This window comes from Mastigoproctus giganteus, chromosome 11, assembly GCF_048544385.1.
Source record: "Mastigoproctus giganteus isolate SK-2022 chromosome 11, ASM4854438v1, whole genome shotgun sequence".
Lineage (NCBI taxonomy): Eukaryota > Metazoa > Arthropoda > Arachnida > Uropygi > Thelyphonidae > Mastigoproctus > Mastigoproctus giganteus.
The window spans coordinates 133,944,374-133,964,281 of record NC_143585.1 but is presented as its reverse complement, the minus strand read 5'-3'; the positions used below and the strand labels follow the sequence as shown (position 1 = coordinate 133,964,281).

At 36.9% G+C, this 19,908-nt stretch overlaps 1 protein-coding gene across 2 annotated transcripts in view; it reads right to left on the bottom strand.

Annotated features, from left to right (window-relative positions):
- Nucleotides 1-19,908, bottom strand: part of LOC150078443 (uncharacterized) — a 225,817-nt gene that overhangs the window by 20,719 nt on the left and 185,190 nt on the right. For both annotated transcript variants that reach the window (XM_090385017.1, XM_090385015.1), the window contains exons 9-15: nucleotides 17,276-17,447; nucleotides 13,852-14,021; nucleotides 10,034-10,142; nucleotides 9,864-9,928; nucleotides 8,538-8,645; nucleotides 2,167-2,308; nucleotides 1,598-1,848 (exon numbers count right to left, since the gene is read on the bottom strand). In XM_090385017.1, the coding sequence (XP_090241143.1) occupies nucleotides 1,598-1,848; nucleotides 2,167-2,308; nucleotides 8,538-8,645; nucleotides 9,864-9,928; nucleotides 10,034-10,142; nucleotides 13,852-14,021; nucleotides 17,276-17,447 (1,017 nt within the window). The remainder of the gene's footprint in view (nucleotides 1-1,597; nucleotides 1,849-2,166; nucleotides 2,309-8,537; nucleotides 8,646-9,863; nucleotides 9,929-10,033; nucleotides 10,143-13,851; nucleotides 14,022-17,275; nucleotides 17,448-19,908) is intronic.

Here is a 19,908-nt window from a genome sequence, read left to right as displayed (position 1 = left end):
AAATGAATTATTCCATTCTTGGCAGGCAAGGGGTCAGCAGGATTTCGTACCCACAACAAGATACACGCTAAGGGAACCAGAACAAAAGAGGTAAGAGCAAAACTGTACCTAAGAAACAAGAAGTAAAGACCAATATAAATAAAGTAATTCACAGAAATATAGAGGTTAAATCATATGAGTATATTCATAAACGATACAGGTTCAAAGTCTAGTCCACAGAGCAATCAAACATCAATCACATAAGAAGAAGAATCAGAAGAAAGGACCGTAAAAAATTGACCCAAGAAGGAACAACTTCCAAGCAAAGGCATTACAAATTATCTAACCATCTCTTGAAAACTGTATTATAATATGCGATGAATTATTTGTAATTTTCTTTACACTCAATTACCTGACATTCATCGCCACTAATGAAGAGATCCGCTGATTTTTAGAGTTATTTCTTATCCGCAGATAAGAATAGATATGTAAGAATGAAATAGTCGCAAAAAAACATGCCACCAATTTTCTAACGGGTCTCAAAGGCACTTATCAGTATTAGCAGCTTTACGCAATATTTTTTTTTTTGCTTGAGAAACCTAGGGCTGGTGATGATGCGAGTAGTAATATAAGCTCTGTTAGAGACTTGATCACAAACATCACATCAAGAAAGTACCATTTAGTAACAACTACAACTGAAGTGTCTTGTCACCATCGTTGCAGCCGCCAACCAAATGATTTAGAATCCTCATTTATTTTACGGTTTCGGGAACAGCGGCAGGATCGAAGACAAATCCTGGATGCTGGTAGTAAACAGTAAGAAGGATCTGCAAATCAAGCGTCATTTTCCCAACAATGCCCGCATTGTTTCAGAAGACACGGTGTGGCACGCTTTAGTAAATTGAAGAAGCATCACCATCTTACTATCAAGATGTCTATGGATAGCAACTTTAGTAGACTGAATAAACCAAGTAGGTACTTCATGAGAGCCCATCTTCTTCTTGGATCATCAAGGATCTCTACATTCGACGGGAGGATTCACCAGTTGCTAATGGCAGGTGGATTCACTAAGTGTAGGATTCAAGTTAAACGCACTTGCACTTAGTGCTTATAAATTGCATTTCTATACCTTACAACTCGCGTGGAATATAAGCCCCCGTTTCCAGTACTTTAAGTATACCTTACAACTCGCGTGGAATATAAGCCCCCGTTTCCAGTACTTTAAGTACAAAAAAATTATCTTCCTTCATTACATCTTCCACCTATAAACAGTGAATGCAACGAACTTTATGTGGAATGCGATAATAGGTACGCTGAAGCATTATTCACTCCCCAACCATCACAATCCGTATCTCTCTATCTGAACCGTACATATCGCTTGACCTTCTGTACTAAAAAGGTTCTCGTTCCAATCGAATGCTAGAGTTCAGAAATGTCTGTCATTAGAATCCTGTATCTAGTGCCATTAATAAAGAGATCATAAGTAAACTTGAATTATTAAATTTGCTAAAATTAATGATCAAATCCATTAAAGTAATTGAAACTAATAAATCTTTTAACATTCTTATCAAAATAAAATAATTAGCAACGTTATATTCTTTCAATCATGGACACCTACCATCGTCATATTTCGAAGGAAGCATCCGAGCAAATATTCTCATGCTTTTTCCCCATTCAGGATTATTAAGGTTGTTGCACCATCCTGTTATGGTTCGAAAACGAGAAGTATGATCACACGGCAAAGTTTGGTCATCACAATCAAAAACCTTGGGTATATCCAAGAAGTCGGTAACGTCGACATTTGGAAGGGCTGCCATCAAATCTTGAAGACTGTTCAAGGAATTGCCTCCTTCTAGGTCTCTTTGGTTGCTGAGGATGAAAGAAAATAATGTTCACATTTCAAAATAATAATTCGTAAATTGTAAGGCAGGTTTTAAATGATTAATTCGTTGGGTTACAGCACCATAAATATTAAGAGATCACTTTGAGATGTTTATTATATTAACAACATCCACAAGGCATGACGATAGCCTAGTGGTGAGTATACCAGTACTAATTCAAAGTCCCCAAACATGCTGGTCTTCTTTTTGTGTCTATCTTGTAAAGTCCTTGACCTAAAAAGAGTAAAATAGAGTACAATAATCTTTGAACAGAAATGTACAGTATTATTTTCAATTTTATTCTTACCTGTTGAGAAAAGTGTTAGCGAACGTCTGAGAAGCCAGTTCCAGGATTACGGACTGATTTGAAATTAATCTTGCCTGTCTCTTTGGTCGCAGAAAACTCAGATGGGCAGCCTGTGGGCTTTTATCTTGAGCTAGACCATGCCCTATAAAAGGAATACAAAAATAACGAACATTTTTGATGTTGGTACAGCAATCAAGCAATGAGAACATACGCTTCTGAAATTTCACTTAATTTTTGTTTTGTAAAATGGTTCCTGCTGAATATCTAATCAATAAAATTTAACTTTAAGCCACGTGATGTTTTTTTCTCTGCTGTAGAATTTTTATAAAGAATTTAAAAATTATCGTGAAATGACAGATTAAACAGTAAGGTGATTAAAAGGGCATATTTGTCGATATACTTGATAAAAACACCCTCTAACTTTTTTTTCATATTGGATAAAGGTGCCCCATTAATTTAAAATTGAAATAATAATGAAAATGTTTAAACATGCGACATTGATTTCATCAGAAGTATCATTTATTTGGTCTAAATTATGATAATTAAGATAATTTTTATTTTCAGTTATAAACTTTGTTTTATTTGTTGTGGTTTTTGTTTTTCTTGGCTCTCAGCATTCTGTACCTTTTATTCTCAAATACAGGTTGCTGATGTCCAGATACATCCTGCAGAACTTGTTACTCCTGTTCTTTCGTTTGTCGTGAGCTTAGCTAGAGATGGAATTTTCTTAAAAGGGGTGTACTGTGATGCTAAGTCCCAGCTGTTGTTTCTTCTTGAAATTCAGTAGGAATGAATTAATTCAATGATGCTTCCATATTTTGTTCACTGCAGTTTGTTTTGGTAATGCCTGTATCTTCACTTAGGCTTACTGCATTTCTGGAATGCAAACTGAATGAAAACTGTATGGAAATATTCATCTGGTTTGGAAAGGAGATGGAGCATTATCTGTAGCAATAGCAGCTCTGCTCAAAGTTCCTCTAATAATCCTCCAAATTTTTCTTCCATTTTTTGCCACAAACCAGCTATTGCTAAGTGAAAAAAAAATACCGTGATTTACAAATACCCCTCGAAGCCTTAAAATTGCTTGATCCAGAGGTATAAGTATTTTCTATTTGAGAGGATAGAAAAGGGATTATAATGACATCTTCAGATGCTAATAGCCTCGGCGACTCATTGTGTTGGGATGCGTGGTCATCAAGAATTAAAGAACTTTTCTGGATGGTTTATGGGGACTAAAGTATTCTTTTACTAACATCGAATTTGTGTATGCTAATTCTTCACAGCTCCGGGGGACATTCCTTCAAATTCTTTTTTTTAGTTGACACATTTAAGGCACATTTATAGACCATAAGTCTATGCATGTGTCTACAGATTTATACTCTCATATCAGTCTATAAATGTGTTTCTTTTTATAGTCGTAAAACTGACTCTTAAATATTACAAATACAACCTGGTTTATCAACAAATCATTTACATTCATTCTAAAAGCAGTTCAAAATATTTTACTTCATTTTATCGATTTTTACTCCAGCATGGGCTTATTCAGAGACCCTTGGATAACCTTTTTGGTCAAATCTGGATGTCTCTTAAAAGAATTGATAGAAGAATCATAATCATCTTTCTTTTTAATTAAGAAATAATTTGTAGGGCATCTTTCACCATTCACAAGTAGCTTATATTTATCGTGGTTGGTGCCGAGGATGGCTACACATTTGTCCACATTATTATAAACGGAAGCCTTCTAATAATAATGAAATCCTCCGACAGAAGATAAAAGTACTTATTTCCTGACGCATTTATAACCTTGAAGAAGACCAGTTGACATCCTGTAGTTTTCGTGGTACTCCCACAAGGAATGGAGACAGAGCTTACCAAACACATCAGTGTCAAGGTGTAACCCGGATATGAATGCCGCAAAACGAGCAGAATTTGGCGAAATTCTCCCAGCTGTGGTCGAAGAGACTAGTGGTCTTGGTATTAGCTTCAGCGTTTTAGGTTTCTGTGTGTGTATACTTCCGGGACATAAGACACGCTTCTCTGACCATGTCAAGGACTACACTTCAGGGACATTAAATATACTCTTTGTACGCAATCAGTCTTCTGTATTTAACTTAAGAATTTTTACGAAATCTTAACAAAAACACGATGGCATTTAATGTTAATTACAATGCAAATTCATAAATATTTTAAAACTAAACCCCTCCTGTGTGGGGAAACTTGAAATTTTCAGTTTCCGAGTAAGTGATGCGTTATTTAATTAGTTTTATGAGATGCGCACAAAAATCGCGATGTCTTGAGTTCAATAAGTGTAATTGTACCTTGAGTATACTTTTTATACTTATCTTTTGAAGTTAAAGTATATAATGATTGTTAATGGACAGATATTTACTATCGGTATAATGCGTAGCCTATTTCACTTCTGATTCATGCATTAATTTATTCTACTTTCTGGAATCGCAGCCTCAATCAGACTTGGTACGACATGCATCTTCTAAAAGGCGTAACGTGTTTTTTGGTGAAAGCAAAGTGGCGTATTTTACCTCTTTGTAATTGATATTTGAAATGGACTGCAATGATTTCTTGTCGGAAAATCAAAGAGTAATTTTAAAACTTGTATTTAGTAACCTTCGGCCTAATTACAGCAGTAATTAAAGCCACTTAAAACACTCACCAGAATCAACAGCAAGGAGCTAACAATGTACTAAATGAAAATCCCCATTAAGCTGATTCAAGATGGCATGAAGGTAAAAATGCGCCATGTCATGTACCCATTAATAGTAGTAGTAGTAGTAGTAGTAGTAGTAGTAGTAGTAGTGGCACTTGATGCAAGAAAGCAGTGTAGGAGCTTATGCAGCATCAGCCAAAAAAAAAAAAAATCACACCATACCCTCCAATTGCCTGTCCAGTTCCTCCTTAAATTTATTTAACCTATCAACTTCCACAACGACAGATGGAAGTTTGTTCCAGCAATTAACCACCCGCTGGCTAAAGGTAAATTTCCGCACATCTATTCTACATCTATCCTTTCTTAATTTGAACTTATGTCCCCGTAGGTTCGTATTCTGAACAAGTGGGAGGATCCCATCAGAATTCAGCGTGCTCAACCCATTCAAGGCCTTATAGACCTCAATCAGATCACCGCGCAGGTGCCTAGTCTCCAGCCACTGCAATTTGCAGAACTTAAGCCTCTCTTGGTAAGAGGATCCCTTCATTCCCCTCACCAATCGTGTTGCTCTTCTCTGTACACGCTCAAGCAAATCTACATCCTTCCTAAAATGAGGCCTCCAGACCTGTACGCAGTACTCAAGACGTGGCCTCACCATTGCCTTATACAGAGGGACAATCACCTCCTTTTCCCTGCTAGCAAAATTCCTATATATCATTGACAAAACCCCATGACCTGCCCTAGCAGCCTGTCTACATTGCTCAGAAAACTTCATATCTGACTGCACAATTACTCCCAGGTCTTTTTTCATTTTCTACCACCTTAAGTGTAGTACCACACAGCAGGTACGTTTCTCTGGGGTTACTTCTACCCATATGCAGTACTTTGCATTTGTCAAGGTTAAACTTCAGTTGCCACTTCTTAGCCCATCTGCCCAAATTATCTAGATCCTGTTGCAGTAGCACACTGCCATTACTGTCATTAACAACCCTGCCAACCTTCGTGTCATCTGCAAACTTCGACATTAAGCCTGATATACCTTCATCAATATCATTGATAAATATACAAAACAACAGTGGCCCCAACACCGAACCCTGTGGGACTCCACTAATAACATTAGTCCACGAAGAGCAGCACCCATTGATTACCACCCTCTGTCTTCTCCCACTTAACCATCCTTTTATCCATTGTAGCAACTTACCCTTAATACCATTCTGCTCCAATTTGTACAGTAGTCTTCCATGCGCAACAGTGTCAAAAGCTTTCCTGAAATCCAAGTATATGATATCAAAATTATTTTTTGCATCCAGTTCCTTTGTGACCACATCATAATAACCAATCAAATTTGTCAGACAAGACTTTCCCTTAACAAACCCATGCTGTGTCTGAATTATTGCTGCAGTCTTGTCTAGATGATCCTGCAATGCATCTTTAACCAGTGACTCCATTATTTTACCCGGAACAGAAGTTAAACTAACTGGTCTGTAATTATTCGTGTCACCCTTCGAACCTCCTTTGTGAATTGGGGATACATTTGCACATCTCCAGTCCGTGGGAACCTCTCCTGAGTCCAAGGATGCTCTCATAATTATGGCTAAGGGTTTGCTTAGTTGCTTTGCCGCCTCCTTTAATATAACTGGATAGATCCCATCCGCCCCAGGTGCCTTTCTTATGTTTAACTTCAACAATTTCTCCTCCACTTTGCTCTCAGTTATTACAAAATCATTAAGCACACTGCTACAATTTGATAACCTTCTTCCATTTTCAAACTGTAATGATTCCTCACGTGTGAATGTAGATGCAAAATACTCATTCAGTTTGTTTGCTATCTGAGCAGGATCATCAACAGTCGAACCATCGATGTCAAGTGGACCAATCATATTCAGCCCCTTCCTTTTAGAGTTTATATAAGTAAAGAAATCCTTGCTGTTTTTCTTAGCATCTTTTGCCAAAGATTTCTCGTAATCCGCCTTTGCCTGCCGAACCTCCTTTGTGACCTGATTACAGACTAGCTTATATCTGCCACAGGCTTCTGCGTCGCCTGATAATTTATATGCATCCCATGCATTTTTCTTCTCTGTGACGAGTCTCATTAGTTCATTTGATAACCATTTAGGCCTAAACCTTGAACAATATTTCTTCATCGGTATGAAAAGTCTAGTAGCTTCCACGATTAATTCCTTGAATGCTTCCCACTTAGAATTTACTGTTTGTAACATCGTCAGTTGATCCCACCGTACAGAATTTAAAAACTGTCTGAGACCACTGTACTCCCCTTTACGGAAGCAAAAACCCTTTCCTTTACCCCTGACGGTAGTTACCTCTTTGAGTAAATCCCACTGCAGCACACTGTGATCACTGCCACCTAGGGGTTCCTTTATCTGCAAATTCTTAATACACGAATGATCACTGCTGATAACCAGATCAAGAGTATTACTTTCTCTGGTTGCCTCTCGAACATGCTGCTGCAGAAAACAATCATCCAATAAATCCACAAAAGTCTTACTAGTGTGTGTGTGTGTGACCAACCCACAAGTTCCAGTCAATATCTGGGAAGTTAAAATCCCCCATTATAAGACATTCTGATTTACTGGCCCACTCTATTTCTCTGTACAATTGTTCATTGTACTCATTCGAGTCATTAGGCCTATAACACACTCCTACTCTTATTTTTGCTTTTGCAGTGCTTATGTCACACCAAACTGACTCAACAGTGCACTGTCCATCTATATCAACTGGATGCACTTCTTTTGATTTTATGTTTTTCTTAATTAACAGCATAACACCTCCTCCCTTTCTGTCCTGTCTATCCTTTCTGTACACATTGTACTCCCCAAATTCCAGTTCTGCATTCCTTATATCTTTGTGACACCACGTCTCTGCTATCCCAACAATATCCGCCTTTGATGTCTTGACCAACACTTCAAATTCATCAAATTTATTTACTATACTTCTAGCATTGGTATACATGCAAGCATACATGCTCCTATGCCTATTCCTTGTTACCCTAACACATCCCATATACCCAACTATTCCAGGATGACTGCCATCCGTCCCTGAAACCCCCAACACCCCTCGCTCCAGGTCGCTTCTTATTCTAATAGAAGTTGTGCAAGAATCACCTTCACCTCTGCCTGCGGTTACTGTTAAACTATTAGTCTTTGTATCCCCCAAGCTAGCAGTTTTCCGACCCACCTAACACTGCCTCGATAGCATCAGCAAATATTCTTGCACCCTTTCTATTTAAGTGTATCCCATCCCTGTATAAGCAGTCACTTCTATTAACAAGTACAGACCAGGCTGAAAAAAATTCTACCCCTTGAGCCTTGCACAATCTTTCCAGGGCCGAATTGATCGACAAGGCTCTCATCATATACTCCCTCCTATCGTGTCTGGGCAGAATTGCAGACACTTTCAAATTCAACCCTAATTCTCGGCTTTTTTTCAACAGTGACCTGTACTTGTTGAGTAATTCTGCCGGTCTCCTACTCTTAATATCATTAGTGCCAACGTGTACAACTATATCACCTTTTGTGCCCTTGAAAGATGCTTCCATAAAATAAAAAATAACCAGCGTAACTATAACGCATAATTAAAAATGCGCCATGTCATGTACCCATTAATAGTAAAAGTATTGCCATTATTGTAGGATTTATGCCGAAATAAAAACAGACAAAACTCAAGGGGAAGAAAGGAGAAAACTCACGAGTTACTACAGCCAGTCTTTCCGCTTCACTGAGTTCCTCAGCCTGTCTTTTTGCCCGAGTCAGCGATTCTTGAAGTACTCCATTCGAGACCGTAAAGCGAGGGGTTACTGTTGAAAACATTTTATTTGAGCTATCAAAGAGATAATATTTACATAAATAGATCTATTAAAGTCAATTACTATCATTAACACAGTATATTATTAATAGGGGGATTCACTTCCACTTGCAATGAGAATACAATTCAGGTTTCGAGGTCAGGTTGATGGGATCGTGCACTTGGTTGAAAACAGACAACCACTCAAAAAATACATATATAATATTATAAAAAAATAACTTCTGGATTTAGAATAATAAAAAATGACAAGAATATCTAAACAAGTTAGTTAATGCACAGTGCGTTACATTTCGGGCGCATTAGCACCAGTAATAATTCACGATTTATAACAAAATAAGTCAAACTCATCGACATGTAAATTTGTTACACAGGTTCCTAAAATATTCCAAGTAAGCACTGAAATTATGAACTGGATCAAAGCTCCTGTTTCAAATTTATAAGAATATTTCAGTAGGATGAACTGGAACTGTGAAATCGAAATTGAACTTAGAACCATCCAGGAGGCCAACGGTAAAAGTTGAAAATCTGGTAGCAGTCTGCATTTTTCTTTTCGATTAATGCGAAAAAATATTTTCATTTATGCCGACTTTTGTAAAGGGGGGGGGGAGTGAACGAAGGCTGTGAATTCGTAACAGGACCTGAAATTTTTCCAAGAACCAACAGGAGAACGTAGATTGAAAATTTGGCCCCGATCCGACTTTTTGTTCTACAGTATCACGAGAAATTATACTTTCATTTATATGAATAGATTTCTGTGGTCGGGGGAGAGGACCATGATTGAGCTGAAAAGCTTTTCGGGGAACAACGAAACATACGCTGTTTCTAAATAATATCTAAGCATCCGATAGCAACATACTTCTACTACAAGTTCCCACTAAAGATGGGAACAGAACGTTGCCCATGAACACTTGGCTGTTCACTTAGATTAAGCACAATTGTTCACATGTTTGGGATAGCTTCCCAAACATGTGAACAATTCTCAATGGAGGTCACTCGCCGACTGGTGCGAAGCCAATAAGCTTCGAAACAGCTACCCTGGCGGTGTCTGATCTTTAAATGAATAGCGTGGGAATGAATTCTCTGCCACAGTGATCGAGGCGGATAGTTTGGTAAAATGTTATACCACTTTTTGATAGCCACTTTTTTTTGGCAACGATATCCTGCATCATTTAACACTATAATGCATAGCCTATCAAAACAACAAGTATACCTGTCTTCCATTTGGTCATATCAATAGATGGGATGTCTGCCGAGTCACAAGTCTGGTATGCATTTCTGAAATGAGACCAAATTATTTAAAATTACCTTCTAGTGCACACAATTTGAATAAAAACATTAGTTAAAAGTTAAAATGTAGCAAAATACCAAGCATATACTTACAGAAACGGATCTGTAACATACATTGCCGCTGGCTGCATAAAGTCTGCTGAATCGGCATTATCACACAAAATCCGAGACAAGGTAACTTTTCTTATCTCTGCCAACTGATCTGAAGAAAATTAATACATATTAATCATGAATGGTAGCAACCTTTTTCAGTTTTATGGACTGAAACCTATTTTTTTTTCTTTTTATGACATCATGGCAATGATACTGTTCTCTTTAAAATGGTGAACAAGGCAGCCGGCTGTATTGCGAAGAAAAGCTAACCTATATCTTAAAATGGATACTTCACTAGGTGTATTAGAGTGGAAAAAGACATTTAATATTGTGAATTAATAAGGTGAAAGGAATTTAAAATTTAATCTACAGAGATACATGTATAAGTCTCTCTTTCTGAAAACTGCCACGTGCGTACCGTATAGATTTTTAAAGGAATTAAATTAATTGCTATATACTTGGGTGTACATCTACAAAAATGTTGATGCCCCGTTATTATTTCTTTAAACATTCTGGTGTACCATTTCTTTTTTCAATATTTTATTTGTGTAGTTTGGTTTCTTTCTACAATTCGGACTTTCAAATTCCTTTTATCCTGTTATTTTAAGCATTAAATGTGTTTTTAACCTCGGTATACGCAGTGAATTACATTAACAAGTCTACAAGAACCCTTTGAGACCCATATGCTGGAACTTGTCATTTTAATGTATTTCAAAGAAAGGATTATGGAATCCTTTGGAACAATTCTGTAAATCTACAATTCCGTTGTGTGTCTCAAGAGCGCTTAAAGAGTACCGATAAAGATCAAACTGATTTGATTAAATAAACTTTTAACAGCTCCATAACAACTGTTTTACATTCAGCTGAATTGTTCAAGCATAATCTGTTGGGAGATTGGTGGTTTATCTGCTACCCTAGTAAGGTCGTCTGGGTAACATATTCACTCTATTCCGAATATAGTAAATATCTTCCCCCCATAAGAACAAGAATCTGTTTGGTCTTTCTCTTCTTATTAATTATGGTCAGCTGTCTCACCTACGAGAGTTCAGCTGTAAACCTATATCAGATAAGTATGATTATAGGTCACAAAGTTGGGCGTTAGATTGTGTATTGATGTCAGGCGCGAGAGCTCTTTCATTAGAGACAACAAAATAGTTTACATCATCGGTATGAGAAAATTATGATGCTGTGCTAAATAAGGTTCAAGTGCCTGCAAACAGCATAGTTGACTGACAAAACATCTTCTGCTACGCCCAAAGTAAGGATGCATTTGGTTAAAAATTCTTAATAAATAGCCATGATAATCTGTAGCCGTTTTTATTCATTGCGGAAATGAATTTTCAGCATGTTTTCAAGTGTGGATATCGATGTATTATCAAAACCTGCCTTTGTATAGAGGTTTATTGTGTAAATCTGGGCCTTTTCATTAATGGCTTGTTGCATTCTGAAAATGATTTACAACAGATCAGTAGTAGTGATCTTTTCTGAAAGTTGGAGAACGGTGGCATGGACATTGAGAAGCTTGTGGCGAAACACTGTTGTGTTAATTCCGGGTGAATGGTTTTTAAGATAGTTTTAATAGGGTTTAAGGACAAGAAGAATTGAAGGCCTAGTGGCGAAAAATTGGTAAAAACATAAATCTGTTAGTTGTTGAGCGCATCAGCAACTTGGACCATAATAAGCCTTATATAATATATCCTGAAACTACATGTGTTTTTTGGTCCATTTGCTGTTTGATGGACAAGAAAACTGAATTTCTAGGAGAAGAAATCATACTACCCTCGCCTGAGACCGACTAAAATCATCCACGTTGTGAAAAAGACCCATAAAAATTCTTCGTGTCATTGATGGGATTTGAACTAAGATTGGGCAACTACAGTCCCGAATTTCTCAAAAATAATGATTAAACTAAACACCAACAGAATTATATTTAGAATTATAAATAATTTTAATAAATATTAAGTTGCAGTGTCATAAGACATGCCTAAAAATTCAATATGAAATTTTTAAAATTTCTTTTATTAAAAAATCTTTTATCATACCACACACTACTCATCTGCTCATTTATGGATATCTTTTGTTTTGCTTTTGGCCAGTAGAGTTTTTTCCAGAATAATTTTGACCAATATTCATACTGGCAAATCTGATCCTGATAACAATTCTCCGGTTGTTCTCAAAACTTTTTCTGCAGACTGTTTTTTAAATAATGCTCAGTTGATGAAAGTCCTGACATTCAGCCCATTGCTAAAAAGGGAGTAAACATTACCCACTAGTGATCATCCTACAGCTCTTTTATCTTTAAACGCTTTTTATAGTAACAGAAATCTATTAAGAAACAACTTGGAATGGAAAAGCAGACTTTTCCATTTTCTTGGAACCTTCTGTCCGATTAATCATTAATATGGAAGTTAGCTATGAACTCCATCACTCTCAATTTAAAGAGGAATCGTCGGAATTTTAATAGCCAATGTCAAGAAATCCGTTGAAAAACTGAAGTAGTTGTTCTAGCCATTTCAATGGGATTTGGCAAAAAAAAGGTTCAACTCTATGGTTTGTAGGTGAGTTGCGACAACATTCTAGAACAAAATGCACGCTTCGGATGAGTCGTAAATTAAAAGTTTAAGGCAAACAACTAGGAAGTTTTTATTGATTATTTTGTATTAGTATGATGTGTATTTAAATTAATAAAGGACATAAGGTCAAAGGAAGCCAGCTTTTGGGCATCAGACAACCCCCCCCCCCCCGCCATATTCTTCCTACTGTCAGGAGGTATATATATTTTTTCTTAAATTTCGAGACTGTTAACTTTAACCACCCACAGAGTTTATTCCAGTGGTGAAGAATACGTTAATAAAAGGTAAATTTTCCGCCTACCATTCTATTAGTTGTCACTCCGACAGTTTGTATTTATGCTCTCTTGTTTTTGTATCCCATTTAAATAAGAAAATTATGGCGTCGTACATTCTGCTCATCTTCCTCCTTTACGCATTTCAACCGAATCTCAAACTAAGATGCCTAGTTCCAAGCTCTGTAATTTAATCTTCGTAGTTTGTCCTCCGCGAGAGTACCGTTGTTTTGTCACTTGCCACTCATTTTAAGAGGTCTGGGTTCAATTCCCGTCGAAAAATGGAAGAATTTATTTCTTAATTAATTTTCAATCGAGGCCATTAAAAGACCATTCGCTTCTCCTTCCTGCCCAAATGCTTACACTGCATGGTAACATTCGCGTCTGATTGTATTCCTCCTCATTTATAGTCATCAGCTCTACCAAACCTGGTGCTGAAAGAACTCTGCGTGACTTGCGTCGATAATCATTCTATCGATGGTCATATTATGGATCCTAAATGTAACGTTGGACTGCTCTGAAGAACGACAATTTTACATTAATTATTTGCCTCTGATCTTCAATTATATTCAATCCACGTCAACATCTCGCCCATAATCTCAATGCACTCCACCTTGTACAGTCGCCTCCCACGTGTCAAATGCTCTGCTAAAGTCTAAGTATAAAATGCCAAAACTGTTTCTTGTATCTAATTAGTTTATGACCACATCATACTAGTTCATCAGGTTGTTCAAACAAGATTTTTTCTTTACAAATCTGTGCTGTGATCTATTTAGGATTCTGTGTACTCCAATGGAATTGTATATTTCGGTTGGCAATGATTTTCGCTATAAGTAATGTTTTTTTTTCTTCTATGACACTATTTACAGCGCATGAAGACATGCACTCCCCAAAACGTTTTCAGTTTTAGCATGATAACCAGATTTATATCAACTGTATTTATTACAGATCCACTTACTTGTGTATCACTGACCTTTTGTAAAAGAAGAAGGTGGTATATCGTTTTCATACCAGAACCTATCGCCCCTACGCAAGTAATGGAACTGTCTTCCCAGCAGACAGCCAAAAGTTGGCCCAATCACAGCACCAGTTAGAGGAGTTTCAGCCAAGCCTCCGGTAAACAGGTCAATGTCTTGCACATTCCTGTTCAGAATGATCGAATTAGTATTCCTTACAAGTCAAACATTAATTATGATAAGCACTTACAATGAAGAACAAAAAACTGCAAATATTTACAATTACTATATTACTGTTTGCATCAACGAAGTAACTGTATTTATTCTTGTAGAATAGTTGAAATAAAATTATACCTGTAAATATAAAGCCCACTCACCTTTATTATTCGAGAATGATGTCTCTGAATGCGAACCTATTCATCACCGTAAACATACTTTGATTCCCAGTATTGGATAAAACCTTTGCTGAGAGATGCAGAATTGCAAAATAGTAAAAACAGAACGGATGGTAAGCTAGGAACACTCTTTGTACAAAGAGTACATAACTTATTTTCAGTCCTCGCGGACAGAAAGCACCGGATACGATCGCAGTACTTTTACGAAGGGCCCTAGTTCAAAATACGTGGATGGAGTGGAAACTATTTCTTGAACGTGAGTAATCTACTTAATTACACAGGATCCAGAATCCTTTTAGTTCATCTAGCTAACATTCAGTGATGTTTTAAAGCATCTCTGGATGCCAGTTAGATCAAATAAAATCTGATCAGAAAGCTACCTGATAAAGCAGACCTTAGGTTTCTCACAATGAGTAATCCATCTTTTAATTATCTGGAACTTAAATTATGCTTTACTAGAAAATTTATAGTCTGATTTTGATGCTTTAAAATCTTTGTATGTTCGCCAGAGAAACTTAAAACATCCACTGTCCTGTATAATTAGCACTGCATTTATTTGGAGCATAGGTTCTTACATTAGTGTCTACAACAAATTCCATCCTTTCTACCTTTGAACAAATACTGAACTGATTATCGGTATCAGATTAGCCATTTATTTCGCAATGTCCAAATACTCAAAGCGGCTACTTCACCGCTTTGATTATTTTACATAATAAAAGTTATAAAATCTCTGTTAACAAAAAAGAGTGCTGCACTTGCAATTTGGCTAAATAAACAGTATCCAAACATTATAGCAGAGGTCCCTCAAGGCAGTGTACTGTCAGGATTACTGTTCATTCCTATGTTGCTACCATTCCTCCAAGTTAAGACAAACTTCACAAGACGAATATCAAGGACAATATTTCTATGTTGCTACCATTCCTCCAAGTTAAGACAAACTTCACAAGATGAATATCAAGCTGTTTACAACCATTCAGGCGGCACATGATTATCTCCAAATTATAACCCAGCTAATCAACCATGAGCTGAACCAGCTATCAGATACACTACCACTTATGGAATGACGATAAATCCACTACAGTAGTCCTCTCCTTGAAACAACGCCAAACTGGGATCTATCCATCTCTGGATGACATTTCCATCTCCCTAGCTAACAGCACACTGATTTAGGAGTTGGTTTTGACCAAAACTCAAATTCAGTAATCGCCTTCACCTTATAACAGTACGAATTCAAAAGTTGAAATGGAATGCAAAGTAGCAGCTGGCACATGTTGATGCCCTGTTCATAACAAGGCGCTACATCAACGCCATCATTTACTCCACCATTCTTTGTAGGGGTGGAGCTTTGGGGATCTTCGCCCCCACTACTCTGTTGCAGCTGTTTGCACGGAAATTCTGACTGAGTTCAAGCCGGGTCCGAACCAGTCAGTCATAGCACCACCGATTTCGCAACTGCAATCAGCATTTCCAGATTGCCAACGAGAATAAGATCATCAAACTAACAGCTACTGTAAAACGTCTTGCTGGTACGACTGATTTTCACCAAGTGTGGGACTTCTACTATTGAAGGATCACCATCTATGGCCAAAGGGCTACTCCATCCCTGTGGCACAATAACGTCGACTGCACATCACCAAAAGGTTTATCCCGGTTCATACGTTTAGCGTGATCCAACAATTGGACTTTCACTTCGTGAGATTCTCCAAAGAGAAAAGGTATTGAAAAAGGATCCTCATGAACTCAACCATACAGCTCATCCATGAACTCTAATCCTCTCGAAACCACCGAAGTGATAATCTTTGTTGACGATCACTTGCTACCTGGTCGGTAAAGAAACTACAGGACTTCAGTGACTGTTATATGATAGAAATGCGATGATTAAGTTATGAATCTTACATAGTCACTCATGATTATGGCCACGATTATTCGGACTGTGCTGGGTACCATTCTTATGCTTTCTTCTGCATTGTCTATGTAAAGATAGAAATATGCAAGCGAGTATTTTAATAATAAAATTAATTAATAGCCTTTATTTGCATTTGAGAGAAATAAACACAAATACTTATCACTACACAGATGTCTGAGGTTCGACACGGAAATTAAAACATGAAGTTAACATTTTATTTTTTAGATTTAAAACAATGAAGACAGATAGAGCATAATTTAAGAAGTAACTGTGTACAGAACGTACAGTAACTTAAATCACTTCGGTATACACAGTGGGCAATAGTTTGAATCATTGTAATACGACGTGGATCCTCATATATATATTTGGCCAATGAAGAAATGGAGTATACAAAGAACGTCAAAGATTTGGAAGAATCACCGAGATGGCTGAAGTAGTGCGCAACTGTCTACAAGGATTCTTCTCCTGTACGCGCGACCTTCGATGAAGGTGTGCAGATCGGCATCTAGTTCTGCACTACGTGGAGCGTTGTGGGCTAGGAGAAATCTGACTGATTTACGAAGTCGCTTTTTACTTGGCCGCAGGTTGGGAGTGGAACAGACTCCTTGGTGCAGAACTCTCCATTGGCAATGTTCGTAGATTTTCAAATGTTTGATTTCGCCAATTAATATTGTTACTATGGCAACTATCCTTGATGAGGCGATCCTGGCTTGAATTCCTTCATAACCGATGGTACTTACGAGTTGGGAGGTATGTAGGTTGGAGGCAGCTGATGCTTGCTTATATCTCCAACCCATTTTATAATTTTAGCAGTGATCTATAGCAGACAGAAACTGCACAATTCAGAAGAGGGTTAATTTGCATAACAACAACATTTCTCTAACTAGTAAGGAAGACCAATCTTTCTTATTTTGTTCTGAATTAAGCCCGCTTAATTCATTTTATCATTTTTCTTTTCTGTAACGCACAGTCATTCCGCTCTGTCACAAAAGCCACCATAACATCTAAAACATAATCTAGAACTTCGCCAGTCGTATATTGTATAAACCAGGAGCGCATGTTTTAGTTAATTTAAATATTTCAGCAAATAATCAAAAAAATTAGGAATTAAATCATGCATTCAAACGAAAAAGTATTTACTTGAAAATACGAGACAGCCGATCAGCTGTTTCGGACGTAGTGACAGTTCTGAGGTCGCTGAAATTGTTGATAACCGGATCTAATCGACAAAATTTCCTCCACTGAACATAACCTGGAACACCATGGTCTCTTCCCTGCTGGATGATCATGGCCGCAAGGTCCGTTCCAACGCCTAAAGAGAGAATTGGAAAATAACACAGTATTAAAGAACAAGAAAAATCGCCTGCATGGAACTTAGTGGAATATATTATGAAAATTAAAATGGCATTGTATTAAAATAAATAAAAGCTTTATTTAGTTTTGTGCTTCTCCTGGAAGTGGAATTAACTTTCTAAAGTTTCACGTTTGGTTACCAGTATTGATGTGAAAACATATTTATGAGGATGTTTCCACGAAAAATGAATGACTCAAATGGATGAATATCTGAAATTCTTAAGGAGTTACTGCAAGGGGTTCTCCCCCGGCTACTGCTTTGTTTATAGCTATATTAGCAAAATAATCAACAGATGACTGTAAAGAGTCTATAAAACATTAAGTTGCCTTCTATAGAATTAATAAATATATTAGAAAAAGTTAAAGATGTATTATATTTTTATGCTAGGATACACACACGGATCACTTTTCAGATCTTATAAAGAATGTTATAATATATTTAAAATCTCCCCTTTGACGTCCAGTAATGATAATGCCTGTGTCTCTTTAATAAATAGGTAGAACTCCTCAAGCCTGGTTTTGATAAATTAATCAATATAATTAAATTTAATTGAACGAACAGATTTCTAAAGACATGTCCAGAACAAATACAGCATATCAAATCAATATAAGGTGGCAAACATCTCTATAAGTGTGAAATAAATGGCAGTGACAGTTCTGCCATTTTAAAAAAGAGGTCAGGGTCAAGGTACAAAGCAAAAATATATACATGTACTATAATATTGCATGAGGATATTTCAACACATAAATCTCCATGATCAAAATCGAGGTGAATAAAACGTACGATTTCAATCATGAGGATCATTCTGTTTCAATTTAAAATCTAATTCAAGTACTCAGCTTTCAGTATGTCCAACTTACAGACTGCCTGTTCTGCCTAAGGTAATAATATCTTTTTAAACTACAGAGCGAAAGGCGAATACACTATAAGTTTAAAAATATGAGATACTGCCACGACAGCTGTTTCGAAACTTATTGGATTCTCATTATCTGGCGAGTGGCCTCTTTTGGCGATCGTATACCAAACTGTGAATGTCACCTTTCATCCAAGTGATGCATTCAGAAAGGTGATACAGATTCAGCCGAATCTGTATCACCTTTGTGCACATACATGAATATGAGAGTCCTTGTTTGGCAAGGATCATTCATTGTCTACACATATGCTGGTACAAACTCGCCATGAATGTGGCTGATATCAGTATCTACCCTTGAGGCTTCAACTTGCCTTGTCATGTCAAGATCAGAGCCTTTTATTTTTTCTACTTCTAAAGGAGAGAACTAAGTGATTAATGGATCTATATCATGGGTCGATATTTTAAACTCTTATTATTTACTGTTTTCAAGACTTCTGAATGGTTTGAAATGCGATTCTAGCCCATTTGGTGAATAACATGCTCAGAGTGGGATTGAGAAGACCCTTTAAATAGCAATTTATTGTCGTTTTCCAGTAATTGTGTCACTGAGTCCATTTCGTTTTGGTTATTCCTTTTTTGTCCCTATTATCATTATTTTTTATTTTTTGAATAAGGCTCCGGTGGTGTATATTACTTATAAAATTATCCGAGTTGAGGATATACAGGAGTTAGACAAAACGTTTTAATATTAGGAATTTCCCGAGCTGAGCTCATACATCCACAGTATATTGTTTGTAAATTGGCTGATGTGGTAGGAAAGCTTACCAATTCATATTTGTTCCCACTGACTTTGGGGAACTGCATTCTTCTCCCATGTTTCTGCACCAGACGAGTGACACTTAGTGACCAAGCGGTGGTTAAGATTTAGTGAGATAAACAATGATTAATTAAAAAAAAGAGAAAGAAAGAGTTAAATTTCCATTCCAGCTTTCACTGATTGCTTTGAAAGAAAATAGCTGCTTAAATGAAATATTCTAACATTACACTCAAAAAGCCTAAACGTCACTTTGAATCGTTTCATAACTCGGTGCGAATACGGAATGCAATGAAGCCCACATTCAGACGAACAGTTACGTTAACAAACAAAATAGGTGACTAATAATAGGAGAAATATACAGATAATTATAAAAAATTTCCAACCCATCTTGAAAAATCAAGAGTACGGTACCCATTATCTGTGCTTCCAATTGCTGAAACGATATTTTTGAAAAGATCGATGATCTTTTAACGTTTTGCTTAAAAATTCTGATAGAATCGAAGATTTTTCCTGCAGGATACAAGGAAGCGTTTAACTCCCTGCATATAGAAAGAGAAAAGCTCTAAGAAGGTGACTCATGCCAGAAAGAGATCTTTAAGAATTCTTACAGGCTTACAGAAATAAGACCCGCACGTAAGACCTTACATCTACGAGTCATTCTTCCACCTTGAATTTACAAATGTTTAAGGACAAATATTGAACAACCGCGATATTCCTAAGACCATCCTCCAGACGATGTTCCAAATAGA